The sequence below is a fragment of the Abramis brama genome (assembly GCF_963993115.1).
Source record: "Abramis brama genome assembly, chromosome: 18".
NCBI lineage: Eukaryota > Metazoa > Chordata > Actinopteri > Cypriniformes > Leuciscidae > Abramis > Abramis brama.
The window spans coordinates 6,532,427-6,549,088 of NC_139980.1; the positions used below are offsets into that span (position 1 = coordinate 6,532,427).

Consider the following 16,662-nt stretch of genomic DNA (forward strand, 5'->3'; position numbering starts at 1 on the left):
CCCAATGCACTCAGAGGCTTATAAGACGGGTAAGTATATTTAATCCTCTATTTCTTGTGGGCCGTTTTTATTTTTTCCACACCCTCCTCACATTTCCTCATCTACGGTACAACGACGAAATTTTGTTCTCGTTCAAACAGCTGAACGAGAAATTTCCATTTAACATCCGTCCAGCATGTTCTTCCCAGTGTTTTCTGTTTCAGTGACTCCTAACTTTATTTTAGCAGTGACCATTCTGTCCATGTCTCTGAACCTTTGCCTTGAGTGTGCTTACAGCATTTTACTCTCTTCTGTAGGCAGCACAAGGAGGTGGACATCGGACACTGCTCTACGGTCATGCTATCCTCTTTAGGCATTCCTTCAGTGGAATGGTGAGAATGCACCACACAAATTGAAGCCAGTGGGGAGAAGGATTAGGCAGCCTGTCACAGCTTACAGCTCACACACATCAACTTCATGATCAATGACTCCCAACAGTATATTGGGGGGAGATGGGGATAAGTGAAAATGCTTTAACACCACAAATGACAGGACGGCTTATGCTTAAATGGGATAATTATGTGTTTATATTGTTGATAAACATTAACTATAAAGCTTGAAGCTTATTGAACTGGTCCTTCTGGAGGCATTTACCAATATTGCATTGCTACCGTGTATGGGAACTTTATCTGTCATGATTTATTAGTAGAATTTACACTTGTTAATCTGTTTTCCCACAGTATCTGACATGTCTGAAGACTTCCAGGTCTCTAACAGACAAACTGTCTTTTGATGTTGGCCTAGAAGAGGATTCAATTGGTAATAACATCAGTGTTATTTTAGTATTATTTATATACTATTATAGTTATTTATATTTTAAATTAGTTTTTGTTTGTATTTTTACATTTTTAATTTTAATTTTAGTTTGTGTTAGTAATTTTAGTACCCTAACTCAAACTTATTTTGTTTCATTTAGCTGCCAAAGTTTTTTAATCTTCAAACTTTCAGCTTACGCTTTTTTCATCTGTTTTTTTTTATTTTTTTTTTTATTAATGGTGTGCTTCAGTGGACTCAAAAATTTAATTAAAATAAAAAATTATCACAATTTATTTATTTATTTATTTATTTTTCATCCCTTTCAGGCCTCTTTCTTTGACATTTGAACTGTAGGTAACAGATGCAGTGCTAGGACTACTTCCCAAGCTTTGAAAAGAGATCCAAAATTAAACTTAGATATCTTACTATTTTTGTGTGTTGTGTCACCCAAAATAGAGAAACATGAATATCCGTATCAACATCTAAGTTTGCAAACACCCAAAAGATCTTATAGGCAATCTCAGTTCATCATGGTCAAAATTGATTGAATCATTGAGAGCTGTGGGACATTGATGAGCTGTTTCTCTATTTACAGTACATCTGGTTAATGTCCTTTAACTGATGATTTGTTCAATCAAAGGGGAAGCTTGTTGGTGGACAATTCACCCGGCATCCAAGCAGAGGTCAGAGGGTGAGAAAGTGCGTATTGGAGATGACCTCATCTTGGTTAGTGTGTCTTCTGAGAGGTTCCTGGTGAGTACCTGCTTTGTTTGAGGTTAAAAGAGCAATGCAGCTCTTTACATACAACACCAAGTCATAGTGACCATGTCTTTCAAGCCCCACTAAAACACAATATAAAATAGTCCATCCAACTCATGCAGTGTTTTCCAAGTCTTCTGAAGTAATGATAGCTTTGTGTCAGCAACAGACTGAAATTATTTATCTCATAATTAATAAAGAGGCCATATTATGCCATTTTACAAAGTCTTGATGTTGTTTTTTGGGGTCTACTAAAATAGGTTTTCATGCTTGAATGTTCAAAAGACTCATTATTTTTTACATATTTTACATTGTTGCAGCACCTCTCTTCCCAGTCTGTCAGTAAAGCTCTGTTTAGTATTACGAAGCCCCTCCTTCCGAAAAGCGCAATGTGCTCTGATTGGTCGGCTGTACCAGTGTGTTGTGATTGGTCAACCTCTTCAAGCGTGTTTTGGAAATGTCACATCCCTTACCATAACCGCATTTTCCGGTGTTCAACTCAACCAAGCCTTGCCCCGTTTATTCTGCTTGTGCCTTGGGCAGGAATTATTTAAATGAGAAATATTGTGACGTCCATTCCCGGAAGAAAACTCAAGACTACAATCAAGGCGTTTCAGGGAGTTCAGAAACAGTGCTTACCTACTGATATAGATAATAATCCCTATACTTTGTGCTTTGTAACTTTACAGACCTTTTTCATGCTCAAAGGGCAACACTAAAGAAATTTTAAAATGTAAAAAAGCATAATAGGCCCTCTTTAAAAAAATGGTGGGTTCATTTTTAACATTACAAAAAAAATGTTGTCCTTATGAACTGCCAGTGTATGAACAATTTTGAGTGATCTATTCTACTGAGGGGTGATTGATTATGATTTCACTTTTTTAACTTTAGTTAGTGTGTAATGTTGCTGTTTGAGTATAAACAACATCTGCAAAGTTACAAAGCTCAAAGTTCAAAGCAAAGGAAGATATTTGCTTTTAAAGAAATCGTTTTTAAGGACTACAACAAACGGCTGGTAGGGACTACACAACATTCCTCCCGGGTTAGTGACATCACCAACCCTAAAATTTACATAAACCCCTCCCCTGGGAACGCGATTTATAGATTATCATGACATAATATGCGAATCAATGACTAGAAGATAACTACACATAAGCTACCTAAATTCATCAACTAACCATTCAGAAATGTCCTGTTGCATTCTACATGTTGTCACTTCTTCTTGAGTCTCTCCATCATTGTCTGACTCTGGTTTGAACATAAACATTGACATTTTCAGTGCATGTCTGTGTGAGGTAAAAGGACACAAGCTGTTGTAGCTCCGCCCCCTGTGCTGAAAGCGGCAGCTCATTTGCATTTAAAGGGACAGACACAAAAACTGTGGGTTTTTGCTCACCCTCAAAAAGTGACAATTTTAACATGCTATATAAAAATATCTGTGGAGTATTTTGAGCTAAAACTTCTCATACACACTCTGGGGACATCAAAGACTTATTTTACATCTTGTGAAAAGGGCATTATACCACCCCTTTAATGGACTCAGGCACCCAGAGTCAATGTTTAAAATTTCCCAGATAAACTTTTAACTTTAAGCAATGCAATAATGTAGTACATAGACTGATCTGTAGTAAAAAAAGAAGAAGAAAAAATTCTTCTATAATTTCTCATTATAATTTCATTTGTGTCTGGTAAGATGACAGTTAATATATCTCTTTCATGCAGAGGGAGCCCATCAGTTTTAATCAAGTAAATTGTCATGGTGGCGTGCTCAGCCTGCCAACAGAGCACTGAGTTCCCCTAGATCAGGGATGGGCAACTTCGGTCCTGGAGGGCCACTGTCCTACAGAGTTTAGCTCCAACCCTGAAAAAATCACCTGCCTGTAATTTTCTAGTAATCCTGAGGACCTTGATTAGCTTGTTCAGGTGTGTTTGATTAGGGTTGAAGCTAAACTCTGTAGGACAGTGGCCCTCCAGGACCGAAGTTGCCCATCCCTGCCTTAGATGTACTCAGGAGGAAAGAGGTTTTACCCCAGTTTGTCCTGTTTCAGGCTTATTGGATTATATCTGACCTGCAGAGTGCTAATTATTTTGGAGGGTGTGAAACCCCTAATAAAAGTTTCAACCCCAAAAAGAATGTCAAAAAAAAGAAAAGAAAATTGGTGGTCTTACGAAATACACTCGTTTACAAGTGGGCATAAGTCTGGGGTTGGTAAGATTTTTAAAATGTTTTTGAAAGAAGTCTCTTATGCTCACCAAGGCTGCATTTATTTGATCAGAAATACAGTAAAACAGTAATATTGTGAAATATTATTTCAATTAAAATTCTTTTCTATTTTTAATTATTTTAATAGTTTTTAAAATGTAATTTATTTGTGGTGCTTTAACCTAAAATCATGAAATGGTAGCCAGTGTAGGGGATATATGATCCCTCTTTCTTGTGTTTGTCAGCAACCTTGCTGGCACATTTTTTACCTGCTGAAGACGTGACAGCGAGGACTGACTTACACCCAGGTACAAAGCATTGCTGTAATAAAGACGTGAAGAAATAAAAGCTTGGATTACTTTCTCCAGATCACTGAAAGTTAACACAGATTTAAGTTTAGCAGTGTTTTGCAGTTGAAAACTGAATTGATTTGTTTGTCAAGCTTTAACTCTGTGTCAAAAATAAATCCCATATTCTTGACATAAGTATGCAGATTGGATGATAGAGGACCTAGACTCGTTGCTATATTATTTGCATTGCTACTAGGCCCAAATATAATAATTCTGTCTTTTTCTCATTTAACTGGAAAAAGTTATTATTCATCCAGCATTTTACATAGAGATTTAGACATTCAGAAAGTGATTTCATGGATGTATCATCTACAGACTTCATAGGCAAATACATCTGGGTGTCATCAGCATAAAAATGATATGAAATACTATATTTTTTAAAAATAGAACCAAGAGGAAGCATATGTAATGAAAATAACACTGGTCCCAAAATGAAACCTTAAGGGACCCCAAGGTAAGAGAAGCTATAGATGATGAGACATTTCCAATTTTAACAGAAAAGGTTCTATTTTGAACATAAGAGGCAAACTAACTTAGGGCAGTTCCTTGGATGCCCACATGCTGCCTTAGATGTTCAATAAGGATAGAATGGTCAATCGTGTCAAATGCTGTGCTAAGATCCAGCAAAACAACACTGCTACCAGAGTCAGTTTTCAATAAAATGTCATTATGTACTCTAAGAAGAGCTGATTCTGTGCTATGACCTGATCTAAAACCAGATTAAAATGTATCAAAAACATAATTTTCTTGTTAAAAATGAAGTTTAAACAAGTATACATATTACATGAGACCAGAAATTTTTCACCTCTGAAAGTCATTATTATAATTCAGGCACTGCTCACATTTTTGATCAGGTCAGTTGCATTGTTTTTTTTCCAGCTATGAATTAACTAAAAATCCCTTGGAAGGGGTTGGGGAGCTGCTCATGCAGAGAGCTCATGTTCTGGGAAAGGCAATCCTGTTTGTATTTTTCTTGACAGTAATCTTTTAAAAACAGATTTGTAACTCAGATGCTGACAACACAGACAGGCTGGCAGCATCAAGGCCACATGGCAGTATCTCTTTTCCTGTTCCCTTTCGCTATATCTCTTTCTCTCTGTCTCCCTTGCTCTCACTTCCTTTCTCTTTTTTTCCGATTCTGCAAGCACAAACATGCACGCCTAGTTAGTTTAGTAAAACACTTGTCTCTTTCTCTCTTTTGCAGCACCTCTCTATCTCCAATGGAAGTATTCAAGTGGATGCTTCTTTCATGCAAACACTGTGGAACGTTCAGCCTACCTGCTCCAGAAGCAACGTGGCAGTGGGTGAGTTAAGTTAATGCTGTGTGCTTTCAAAAATCTAAATCTATTACTTTTGTCTAGCTTTACTAGTTGTTAAAGCACAGTTGATGTTAGGAATTGTCTCTCTGTTCCCTTGTCTCTGTAGGATTTCTTCTGGGTGGGCAAGTGATGCGCTTGTTCCATGGGCACGACGAGAGTCTCACTATACCAGGATCCGAACAAAGTGAAGAACAACAGAGGTATCTATCTATCTATCTATCTATCTATCTATCTATCTATCTATCTATCTATCTATCTATCTATCTATCTATCTATCTATCTATCTATCTATCTATCTATCTATCTATCTATCTATCTATCTATCGATTGTTCTGTCTGTCTGTCTGTCTATCATTGTCTATCTAAAAAAACATATAGACAATTTCAGAAATTGGCAAAATAGAAAATATCCATCCATCGATCTGAGAAAATATGTCTACTAATCTCTTTATTTCCTATAGAGTGGTGAACTATGAGACTGGTAAAGGAGGGTCCAAGGCCAGGTCTTTATGGAGATTGGAGCCACTTCGGATAAGGTCAAATCAAATACACACTTTCTAACCTGCTTGTGTACACACACACACACACACACACACACACACACACACACACACACACACACACACACACACACACACACACACACACACACACACACACACACACACACACACACACACACACAGAGTCTGGTTCACTATCTTTGTGGGGACTCTCCATAGGTGTAATGGTTTTTATACTGTATAAACTGTATTTTCTATTCCCTAACCCAAACCTTACCCACAGAAATCACAGAAGACTTTCTGCATTTTTACATTTTCAAAAAGATATAATGTATGTTTATTAACGCATTTCCCCCGTGGGGACCGCTGGCTGGTCTATCTTGTGTCTATCCTTTACTATCCTTGTAAAGGACATTTGGTCCCCACAATGTAATATAAACCTGTACACACACACACACACACACACACTCACACACACACAAATCCTTTGGGTTGAAACTGCAGTAAATTTTTTATGCCCCAGACTGGTTTCTCCTCCTCTGTCTTTTCCAATTATGCCCAAAAGGGTAGTTCAAAGTCAGGTCAGTGAGCAGTGTATGTAATCCATGACTTAGAAAATCGAAAGGTTTCCTAATCTTCTGCAAAGTCCTATGGATTGATTAAGCATTAAAATTGTTAGCGACTCATATTTGAAGATGAAAAGATGCATACTCACAGAGTAGTCTTTTTTCTTGAATTATAGCTGGAGTGGGAGCCACATCAGATGGGGTCAACCCTTCCGCCTGCGCCATCTCTCCACCGGTCACTACCTGGGCCAGACAGAGGAACATGGCCTGATACTGATAGACAGAGAGAAGTCTGACACCACTGCAACTGCCTTCTGTTTCCGGGCAAGCAAGGTTTGAACCATATATTTTAACCCTGATTTTAACTTTCAATTTTTGTTTGTGCTTATCAACTTTATGCCACAAATGTAGTCAATTGAGCCAGTAACATTCCTTATATTTAATAGAAAATGAAATAAATGAGACGAATCATTGACTTTCAGAGCTAGACAGCTTCAGCTATTGGACAAACTGACTTTATTAGATTGTAGCCCTGCTATTCAGTGCTCAGACTCTGTAATTGCTACATCTGTTTCCCAATTACTTGTCCTCAATGCATTATTACTGTATATTGGTGTTGCATTAGCCTTGCTCTGCTGTAACAAGCAGAGAGGTCATAAAACAAGCTGCTCTACTTTCTATTTTATCTCAATAAAGCTTACACATGACCACATGACATTGAGTTGGCACAGTAATGGCAGGACTTTTGCAATTTGTCTTTCTCTTCGCAGGAAAAGATTGACTCTGGCCCAAAGCGTGATATTGATGGTATGGGGGTTGCAGAGATCAAATATGGTGATTCATTCTGCTTCATCATGCATGTGTCCACGGGCCTGTGGCTGTCCTACCAAGCGCCTGATGCAAAATCTTCTCGCCTGGGACCACTGAAGAGAAGGGTGAGAGATAGTGTCCTTGTGCTTTTTTGTCCTAAGAGGCTGAAACTATCACCTAGCTCCCTCTCCAGGTCACACGTACAAGATTACAACGACTTTGAATGACACACACACATCTTTCATGACATCATGTGCCGTAAGTAATGATCCCATTAAAGATTATGGGGCTCACAGGATGGTCTAATGTTGGCTCAAGCTTAACCGCAGTGGCTTCTGTGAAGAGTGTAGGATATACGAGGCTGTGGTTTAAATGTGATAATGAGGTAGGCATGGTGACAGTGTGTTTTTGGGGAAGTGGTCGGGATTACACGTTCACATGGACTGCAGATCTTTCCAGCCTTATGGTATGCAGCTTAACTCTGGGCTAAAGGCCAGAAAAAGCATGCCACCTTTACGCACAGTCCAGGCAGCCAAAGTCGTAACTTGGGTGACACTTGATTTGATTTTCACTTCAAAAATAATAAACCAATATTGATTTTTTAGCTTATGAAGTCTGCTGGACAGACTCTGACTTTCCTGTGAGGAGGAAGTGCCAAGTTGAATAGATTTCATAGCCCATAGATTTGTAATGGCCACTGAAATTACTACAGTAAGTGGCCTGAATCTAAGCACTAATGTTGACATTATAAAGTGGCTTCATGAGCATCCTGTCCAAATGCTAGATTAGAAAAGTACTGATAAATACAGTATGACCACAGACTCTGACACCGTGTCCTAACCTGACGCGATAAGATAAGATTTCAGCGACAATTATAATTTGACTGTCCACACCAGATGCGACGCAACTATGGGACGCAATGTAGTCTATCAAAATCACAGCCAATCTGAAGAGCGCGTTGGCGGGATCTCTCTGCCGAATTTCGCCCCACGCCAAATTATTACCTCCCTAGTATTGGTAGGTTTAGGATTAGTTGTGGGGAGGGGTTAGGATTAGGGGTGGGGTTAGGATTAGGTAATCAGGTACTGACTTCAACGAGGGGGGTAATAATTTGGCAGGGGGTCGAAATTCGGCACAACACCGGCACTCTCAACGAAATGGTTAAGTACATAATCAAATTCATGACTATTACACAATTTTAACACTATTAAAAATATATACTGAGTTACTGAAACAATCGTTGTCATAGAATATACTTGTCTGTTAACAGTGAGTTGACAGTTTGAACGTTCTTGTTAACTTTTATTTATTTTGAAGATCTGAGGTGAATTGTTGCTTTCAGTACGGCTATAAAAGACACACAAAATGATATTCAAACTCACACAGACGCTTTTAACATTAAATAAAGCACATAAACAGTTGCCTGCCTGAGATTATCATACTTTCTGTTCTCCGCGACGTCGCAGAAATAGGAACCGTTTCTAAAATAGAATCGTCGCGTGTCGCCGTTGCGGCTGATTAGGACAAAAACTCTGATTAACATGGATCTTTTATCGCGTGTTGCTGGAAATTGTGTTACATTATAGCAAAACTGGTAAAGCATCGATTCGGGATTTATAATGGCCAGAGCAGGGTGACCGACATGATCTAATGTAGATGTTTGTTTTGTACAAAACTCTGAGGCCACATTTAAAACCTGGGACTGGAAAATGAACAAAATTGCAGCTTAAAATAAATTAGCATTATTTCAGATTCTGCACTATTTCTTGGTACAGATGGTCAAATGTTCATTATTAAGCAAAAATTACAAATACTAATACACTCTGAAATTCAAAATTTTTCAGAAAATTCAAATTGTTATACTGATAATATAATTTGTGATGAAAATGAAAAAAAAGAAAGAAATTTTGTCATTTACTTTCCCTCATGTCGTTACAAACCTTTAAAACCTTTCCAAAAGAGACCCAGTTGAGAACAGAGAACAAACCTCATTGGTTCTTGTGGAAGCTCAAACGTGCTGTGTAACACACAAGAATGAACCTCATTGGTTCTCACACGTCAAGCATGTTTACCACAACTGATGTGTGAAAGCCTAAATTCAATCTGTTTGTCATATAAAGCGATTATGTCTCTTCAGAAAATACAGACTAAATATCTCAATTCATATGGATCAGTTTTATGATCTGTTTATGAACTATTTGAAGCATCAAATTAGTAGTTATGTAGACTGTAAATGGAAGGACAGAGATCTCCTTTAGATTTCATGATTAAAATATCTTCATTTGTGTTCCGAAGATGAACATCTTGAGGGAACATGAGGGTGAGTAAATTATGACGGAATTTTCATTTTTGGGTGAACTAACCCTTTAAATAAAAAAAATGCGAAACTTTTGAACCTTGTTATATCTGAACTGGTTCGTCAGCTGTTTTACTTTTCAGTCAATGCTAATGCACATTCACGATGTGTACAGGCTGTCCTGTCTCTTGAGGGCCATATGGATGACGGGCTGACTCTGCAGCTCTGCCAGCACGAGGAGTCCAGGGCGGCTCGCATCATTCGTAATACCACCCACCTCTTCACTCAGTTCATCAGGTACAAGACTCTAAGTCACAGAGCTCAAATAGTACAATAGAAAAGCCCTACCTCTCATAACTGAGTGCCATGTACCATGAGACTAGTTATTAAATTCCTAATGTTTTAATATTAAAATATGAAATAATAATTTAAATAATATTGATAATTGTATTATCCTGGCCTTAGGGGTCTGGATGGTTTGAATGGAGAAAAGGCTACAGAGGTGACTCTGCCTGTGTGTGAAGTTCTGCAGACCCTCAACGACCTCATTGTGTACTTCCAACAGCCAGACTCTGAGCTCGAACACGAGGAGAAACAGAGGCAGCTTCGATCTCTCATTAAGCGCCAAGATCTCTTCAAAGAGGAGGTTGAATACAACTCACACATGCCTTATTAGATTCAGGATCATACAATGTACAGGCTGACACTTATTCTGATTATTTTAGGGAATGCTAACCTTGGTCTCAAACTGCATCGATCGGCTAAACGTGTACAACAGTGCCGCTGAGTTTGAGGAGCTAGCTGGCGAGGAGGCCGGAGAGGCATGGAAGGACATTCTCAACCTCCTCTATGAGCTTCTGGGTAAGAATTCAATCACATTCCCAAAGCCTTCAGCTGTTCACAGAAGGTGATGATGGAGAGACATGACAGTTATTAGAGGCAGTTAAATAGCAATTCTATTCTCTTTTATCACCTTGTTGTTGACTCTCAGCCTGATTTATGGAGGGCAAACATACAGTTAGAGAAGAAGGACCTTGTTCAAGATATTAAAAGTTGAGATCGAAGCAAAATTGCTTCAGAAATCTGTTAAGACCATTTCTGTTTTTATTTTGCTACTTTTTAAATATTTTTGTAGATCCTGAAGCATTTTAATACTACTTTTATTAGTAGTAATAAAAGTGTGCTGCAGGGATTATATATTTTTGTAGGCCAACCCAAAAGTTTTCCCCTTGACAAAAAAACTCAGTAGGTTTTTTTCCATTGACTTTTGGATTATTGCAGAAAAGAAGCTCTATGATCAACAAAAGTTGAATTTGATAATCTTCACAAATGAACACAAATGAAGTTTTTTATTTTAAAGTGTTTTTATTTTCAAGCCTAAATACAATCAGCTGAGGTAAAAAGCTAAAATAAGGCTATAATAAAATAAGTCACCACCAGTGTTGGGGAAAATTACTTTTAGAAATAATGCATTACAACATTGCAAGTTTTGGTCATCAAGATAATCTTCACAAATTAATAAAACTTTCATGATTTTTTTTTTGTTGGGGAAAGTAATGCATTACCCCCTTAAAAAAGTAACTAAGTATATTACTTATTATGGAAAGCAATGTGTTACATTACTTCTGCATTACTTTTTCTCACCTTAGCTGGCTTTGGCTCTTTCTGTCTTTTTCAGACCAATATAGCATTATGCTGAGCGTGCTATATTATTCTGCTTTTTAATTACAAGTTCTATTTTTTACAAGTGTAAAGGCATTTTAGCTGCATTACTTAATTGAAAATACAACTCAGATATTTTAACTTTAAAAATAATGTGTTACTTTACTCATTACTTGAAAAAAGTAATCTGATTATGTAACGTGTGCTATTTGTATCTCGTTATCCCCAACACTGGTCATCACTGCTAAGTTTTTGATGACTTTTTATTTAAAATCTACAAATTGGAAAATTTAATTTATAATAGTTTGCAAGAGCACAAGTGTAAACACAATGTAAAGCAGACTATATTGAGTAAATATGGTCAGGCATTTAAACAAAAACTCATTCAAAAAACCCATTTACTTTGGGACTATGAAACCGGAAGTCCAAAAATGCAAACTTATTTCGGAGTTATGGTACTCTTTCTTGCAGCACTCTAAAGAACATTATCTTTAGCAAATGATATTTGTCTTAAATTTTGACATCACATCAGCATCCAGTGAGCGTAAACACTCTCCTCGGTTCACCTTGACTGGCTTGGCATTTATCAGAGCCCCCATCAAGGCTCGCTCCAAATTTTGCTCGCTCCAGTCGCTGAGGTCACCCTCGAGAGGGGCCGTGCTGAGTCTGTCTAGTGAACACTAGCGTGATACATTATGCTAGTGACAACAGCCAGTTTTTAAAGGCTCCATACGGATGCATTTGCTGCCACAGGAAGCAGCTCTTTTCGGGGGGTTAGGGCTTCAAAACCGCCTAGACAATTTCTCAGCAAAGTGCCTTTAGCTCTGGGGTTGAGTTTGATTGATTGCTCTGAGAAAAATGGTCTAGGTTAGGATTACTCCTATTTAGTATTTTACACACACACACCAGAAGGTGCATTCATTTTAGAATATGACCATTTCGGTTGGAAACCTTGTGTGAAGGATAGTGAAAGGGATTTGTCTGAGGTATGTTGGAAAATCAGTGTAACATTGAGCTTATTGCCATTGATTTTTGTCCATTAGCCGCTCTGATTCGAGGCAACAGAACCAACTGCACACAGTTCTCTCGCAAGCTGGATTGGCTAGTCAGCAAGCTAGAGCGATTGGAGTCCTCATCAGGTAAATACCGCTATATGTCAAATTAGACACATTCATTAGCACTGATTATAGAGGGGTTATACATTATCCAGTCTGTCTTACGGAGCCATAAACTGAGTGCTGCACCATCAGCATCTGCACATGTCAATGGTTTTAGCTTTAGCTTCATGTCACTGAAGTATTACATTGGATTAATAGCATCAAGTGGACAATTGTAGTAATTTGCTTATACAACTCTCTGCTATCTGATTATGTAATGCCTTTATCATTTCTTGTGTTTACTGCATTGCAATATTAATAAAGCAACTCTATACAGGCATTTTAGAGGTGCTTCATTGTGTCCTAATCGAGAGTCCAGAATCTCTGAACATCATCCAGAAGGCCCACATCAAATCCATTATTTCTCTGCTGTACAAGCATGGGCGCAACCACAAGGTCAGCATTTGCTATTTCTACAAGCACACACACATACACAGATTATGTATAGTAGAGTATGGAATATAAAGGATGTTGCTGACCATCCAAAGTCTTTAGATGGAAACTAAGACCTGCAGTCCTGAATAGTATAAATATTATATGAAGAGCTGAAAATGCAGTTTCATAGATAAATCCATCAGATTTAGTGTGAATCTGTACATTTCTATATTATGGGGGAGACATACAATTCTGTTCAAAAGTTTGCGGTCGGCAAGATTTTTAATGTTTTTGAAAAAAAGTCTCTTATGCTCACCACAGCTGCAATTAGTTGATCAAAAAGATACAGTAAAAGTAAAAATTTGCTGATTTTTTTTTAGCAGTCATTACTCCAGTCTTCAGTGTCATATGATTCTTCAGAAATCATTCTAATATGCTGATTTGTTGCTCAAGAAACATTTCTTATTATATCAATGTTCAAAACAGTTGTGCTGCTTAATATTTTTGTGGAAATCGTGATAAGTTTTTTGTTAGAATTCTTTGATAAATATAAAATTCTAAAGAAAACAGCATTTATTTGAAATAGATTTTTTTTGTAACATTATAACTGCCTTTAATGTCTTTTAAAAAGAAAAAAAAATCTTCCTGACCCCAGTTGTTGAACAGCAGAGTAAAAAATTTGCTTAAACGTCTCAAGGTGCAATGAGAGGTGCAAACATCCAGACATTTTAACAAGGGGCAGGTGTTTCTGATACTTTAGACCCGTGCTACTTGACTTGAGAATTCCTCTTATAAAATGTAGGTCATGTAAACTCGTAAATACATTCTAGGAGCTGCACAGCATGTTACGCTAGCAAACCCTCTCAAGTATGCACTTGAGAATATGTAAGCACAAGACTATAAAGTTGTACATAGGGAAAATGTGCAGTATAAAATGTGTTTAAAGCAATAAAACAACAGCATTGTTAAATTGTATCCCACACTCCTTTTCAGATTCTAGATGTTCTCTGTTCCCTGTGTGTCTGCAATGGTGTGGCTGTGAGAGCCAATCAGAATTTCATCTGTGATCACCTGCTTCCCAGGAGAGACCTGCTGCTCCAGACACGTCTGGTCAATGATGTCCAAAGGTAGACAAACCACTCACCCACCCCCATACACACAAATGTGAAAAACGTTTCTTATTCAGAAGTTATTTAATTTAATTTATTCCTGTGATTCTAAAGCTGAATTTTCAGCAGCCGATACTCCAGTCTTCAGTGTCACATGATCCTTTAAAAATCATTCTAATATCCTGATTATCATCAATGTTGAAAACAAGTGTGCTGCTTAATATTTGTGTGAAAACTGAGACATTTTTTTCCAGGATTCTTTGTATAATAGAATGTAAAAAAACCCCAGCATTTATTTGTAATAGAAATAATTTGTAACAATGTAAAAGGCTTTACTGTCACTTTTGATCAACATTTTGATCAATAATGTGTTTTTGCTAAATAAAAATATTGATTTCTTTAAAAAAATGTATGCCAAAAACTTTAAACAAGATTTATTTAAGCAAATTTGCATAAGAAAATAAGACGTGTTTTTCACATCTTGTGTCAGATTTTCTATTTAAATTAAAATGTAAGATTAAAATTGTATTTAAATTACTTTTACTGGTTTTGCTCCATTCTTGTTTTAAGCGTGAACCACTTTTTTAGATTTATGAATAAAACAATAAAAAAAGTGTTTGTCGACAGAGTACATTTACTAGACCACAAGACAAAAAAATTCTATTTTTTTGTGAAGCTAATAGTCATTGTCAACACTCAAACATCCTCTGTGGACTTATTTGTTAATGGAATATTTGTTAATAATTGATGTATTTTTTTTCCCCTATAATTCCAATGTGATCTCTTTTTATACAGTATGAGACCCAACATCTTCCTGGGCATGAGTGAGGGCTCTGCGCAGTATAAGAAATGGTACTTTGAGCTGATCATCGATCAAGTAGACCACTATGTAACCAGTGAGCCCACCCACCTTCGAGTTGGCTGGGCCACCACTAAAGGCTACGCCCCCTATCCTGGGGGTGGAGAGGGTTGGGGAGGAAATGGTGCGGGTGACGATCTTTACTCCTACAGTTTTGATGGACTTCATCTGTGGTCAGGTACATTTAAAGCTGTTTTACCCATGTTCCTCACTAGCTAATCTAATATGACATTATGAAAAACTCATATATGAATGTGACTCATAAATCATTTCTGATTCTCTTGTTTTAGCAGCAGTATTCACACAAATCTACTAAATTCTTTATTCTCTCCACTTATGATAGGGCGAATCCCACGGGCCGTGGCCTCTATTAACCAGCACTTGCTGAATTCAGATGATGTGGTGAGCTGCTGTCTGGATCTCGGAGCCCCTAGCATGTCTTTCCGAATTAACGGTCAGCCCGTTCAAGGCATGTTTGAAGACTTCAACGTAGATGGCTTCTTCTTTCCCGTCGTCAGTTTCTCTGCAGGGGTCAAGTGAGTTTCTCCAATATAAAGTGCCCAACACTGCTGATCTGTCGGGGTTGTGTTACAGATACATAAATAGCAAGAATAAATATAGTCGGATTTACAGTATACATTAGTTTTAATATTAATGAGGACAAAATTCTGTAACAATCAGTCAACATGTGTTTCTATCATTTTCACTTTGAGCTTAGCTCTTCTGAAATGATTGTACAGGAGTAGTTCTGTGTGACAAATGAACCCTTTCTTCTTTCGCTTTATGTTCAATCAACAGAGAAAGGCCATTACTCATCATTTGACTTCTCAGCCAAATCCAAACAAATTAAGTAGCACCAAGACATTTTTGAACAACCCGGTGGTGTATTAGGATTAATCAAGTAATTGATCATGAGTTTAAATGCCATCTTTCTTTATTTTTCCTCAAGGGTCCGTTTCTTGTTGGGTGGTCGCCATGGAGACTTTAAGTTCCTTCCTCCTGCGGGCTATGCACCATGTTATGAAGCCCTGCTCCCCAAAGAAAAGATGCGTGTGGAGCCTGTGAAGGAGTATAAAAGAGACCTGGAAGGAGTGAGAGATCTGCTGGGCACCACAGAGTTCCTGTCCCAGGCTTCCTTCATTCCTGTTCCTGTCGACACCAGCCAGGTGAGATATTAACTGAGTAATTCACCATATTTTTACACTCTTTTCTACATGTTATCAAGCTCTGCTAGGGCTGCTCAATTAATTCAAGATGAATCAAAGTCTGAAATGGCTTAGTGTGATTATCAAATGAAGACAAAGACAGACATAAATATTGGTATTGTAATTTTACATTTGTATTTTGTTGTTGTTGGTGTTGGTGTTGTCTTATGATCCAGATTGTCCTGCCTCCATATCTTGAAAATGTGCGGGACAAGTTGGCTGAGAACATCCATGAGCTCTGGGGCATGAACAAAATAGAGCTTGGTTGGATGTACGGCAAGGTAGGAAAACATTTCAGGGGACTGTGAAAATACTAAATAGCATCATCAGAATTTCTCAGCAAAAGCAAGATCCTCTCTGTATGACACAAGCTCGGATATCAGGATCATTTCTGCTGTGCAACTTTAACTTCTGGAGGAACCCAGAGGAGGATAATTGAAAATGTCAACCTGAATTGAGAGTCCTTGGCTGCAGCCTAAATGAATATTTAAGCATCCCAAGTAGCTACACAGCAGATGGCCATGCAGATCTTATTTTTAGATAGTAATGGCAAAAGGAAAGTACTTTGATCCGGTCTTATTTCTTCCACTGATCGCTGCAGGAGAGTAAATGCAAAATTGCAGAGCACAGTGGAAAAGCACTCTGATGACAGAGCTTTGCGGTATTACAGTAGTTCAGACAATCTTAATGAGCA

General features: G+C 37.7%; 1 protein-coding gene across 4 annotated transcripts in view; it reads left to right on the forward strand.

The window, feature by feature from the left end:
* ryr3 (ryanodine receptor 3) overlaps positions 1–16,662 on the forward strand; it is a 94,602-nt gene that overhangs the window by 23,140 nt on the left and 54,800 nt on the right. For all 4 annotated transcript variants that reach the window (XM_084091208.1, XM_084091209.1, XM_084091211.1 and 1 more), the window contains 18 exons: positions 297–371; positions 720–798; positions 1,436–1,548; positions 5,312–5,411; positions 5,533–5,626; positions 5,888–5,962; positions 6,672–6,828; positions 7,266–7,430; positions 9,777–9,898; positions 10,067–10,247; positions 10,327–10,462; positions 12,307–12,402; positions 12,698–12,816; positions 13,789–13,922; positions 14,700–14,941; positions 15,107–15,299; positions 15,713–15,929; positions 16,145–16,249. In XM_084091208.1, coding sequence (XP_083947334.1) covers positions 297–371; positions 720–798; positions 1,436–1,548; positions 5,312–5,411; positions 5,533–5,626; positions 5,888–5,962; positions 6,672–6,828; positions 7,266–7,430; positions 9,777–9,898; positions 10,067–10,247; positions 10,327–10,462; positions 12,307–12,402; positions 12,698–12,816; positions 13,789–13,922; positions 14,700–14,941; positions 15,107–15,299; positions 15,713–15,929; positions 16,145–16,249 — 2,403 coding nt within the window. The remainder of the gene's footprint in view (positions 1–296; positions 372–719; positions 799–1,435; positions 1,549–5,311; positions 5,412–5,532; positions 5,627–5,887; positions 5,963–6,671; positions 6,829–7,265; positions 7,431–9,776; positions 9,899–10,066; positions 10,248–10,326; positions 10,463–12,306; positions 12,403–12,697; positions 12,817–13,788; positions 13,923–14,699; positions 14,942–15,106; positions 15,300–15,712; positions 15,930–16,144; positions 16,250–16,662) is intronic.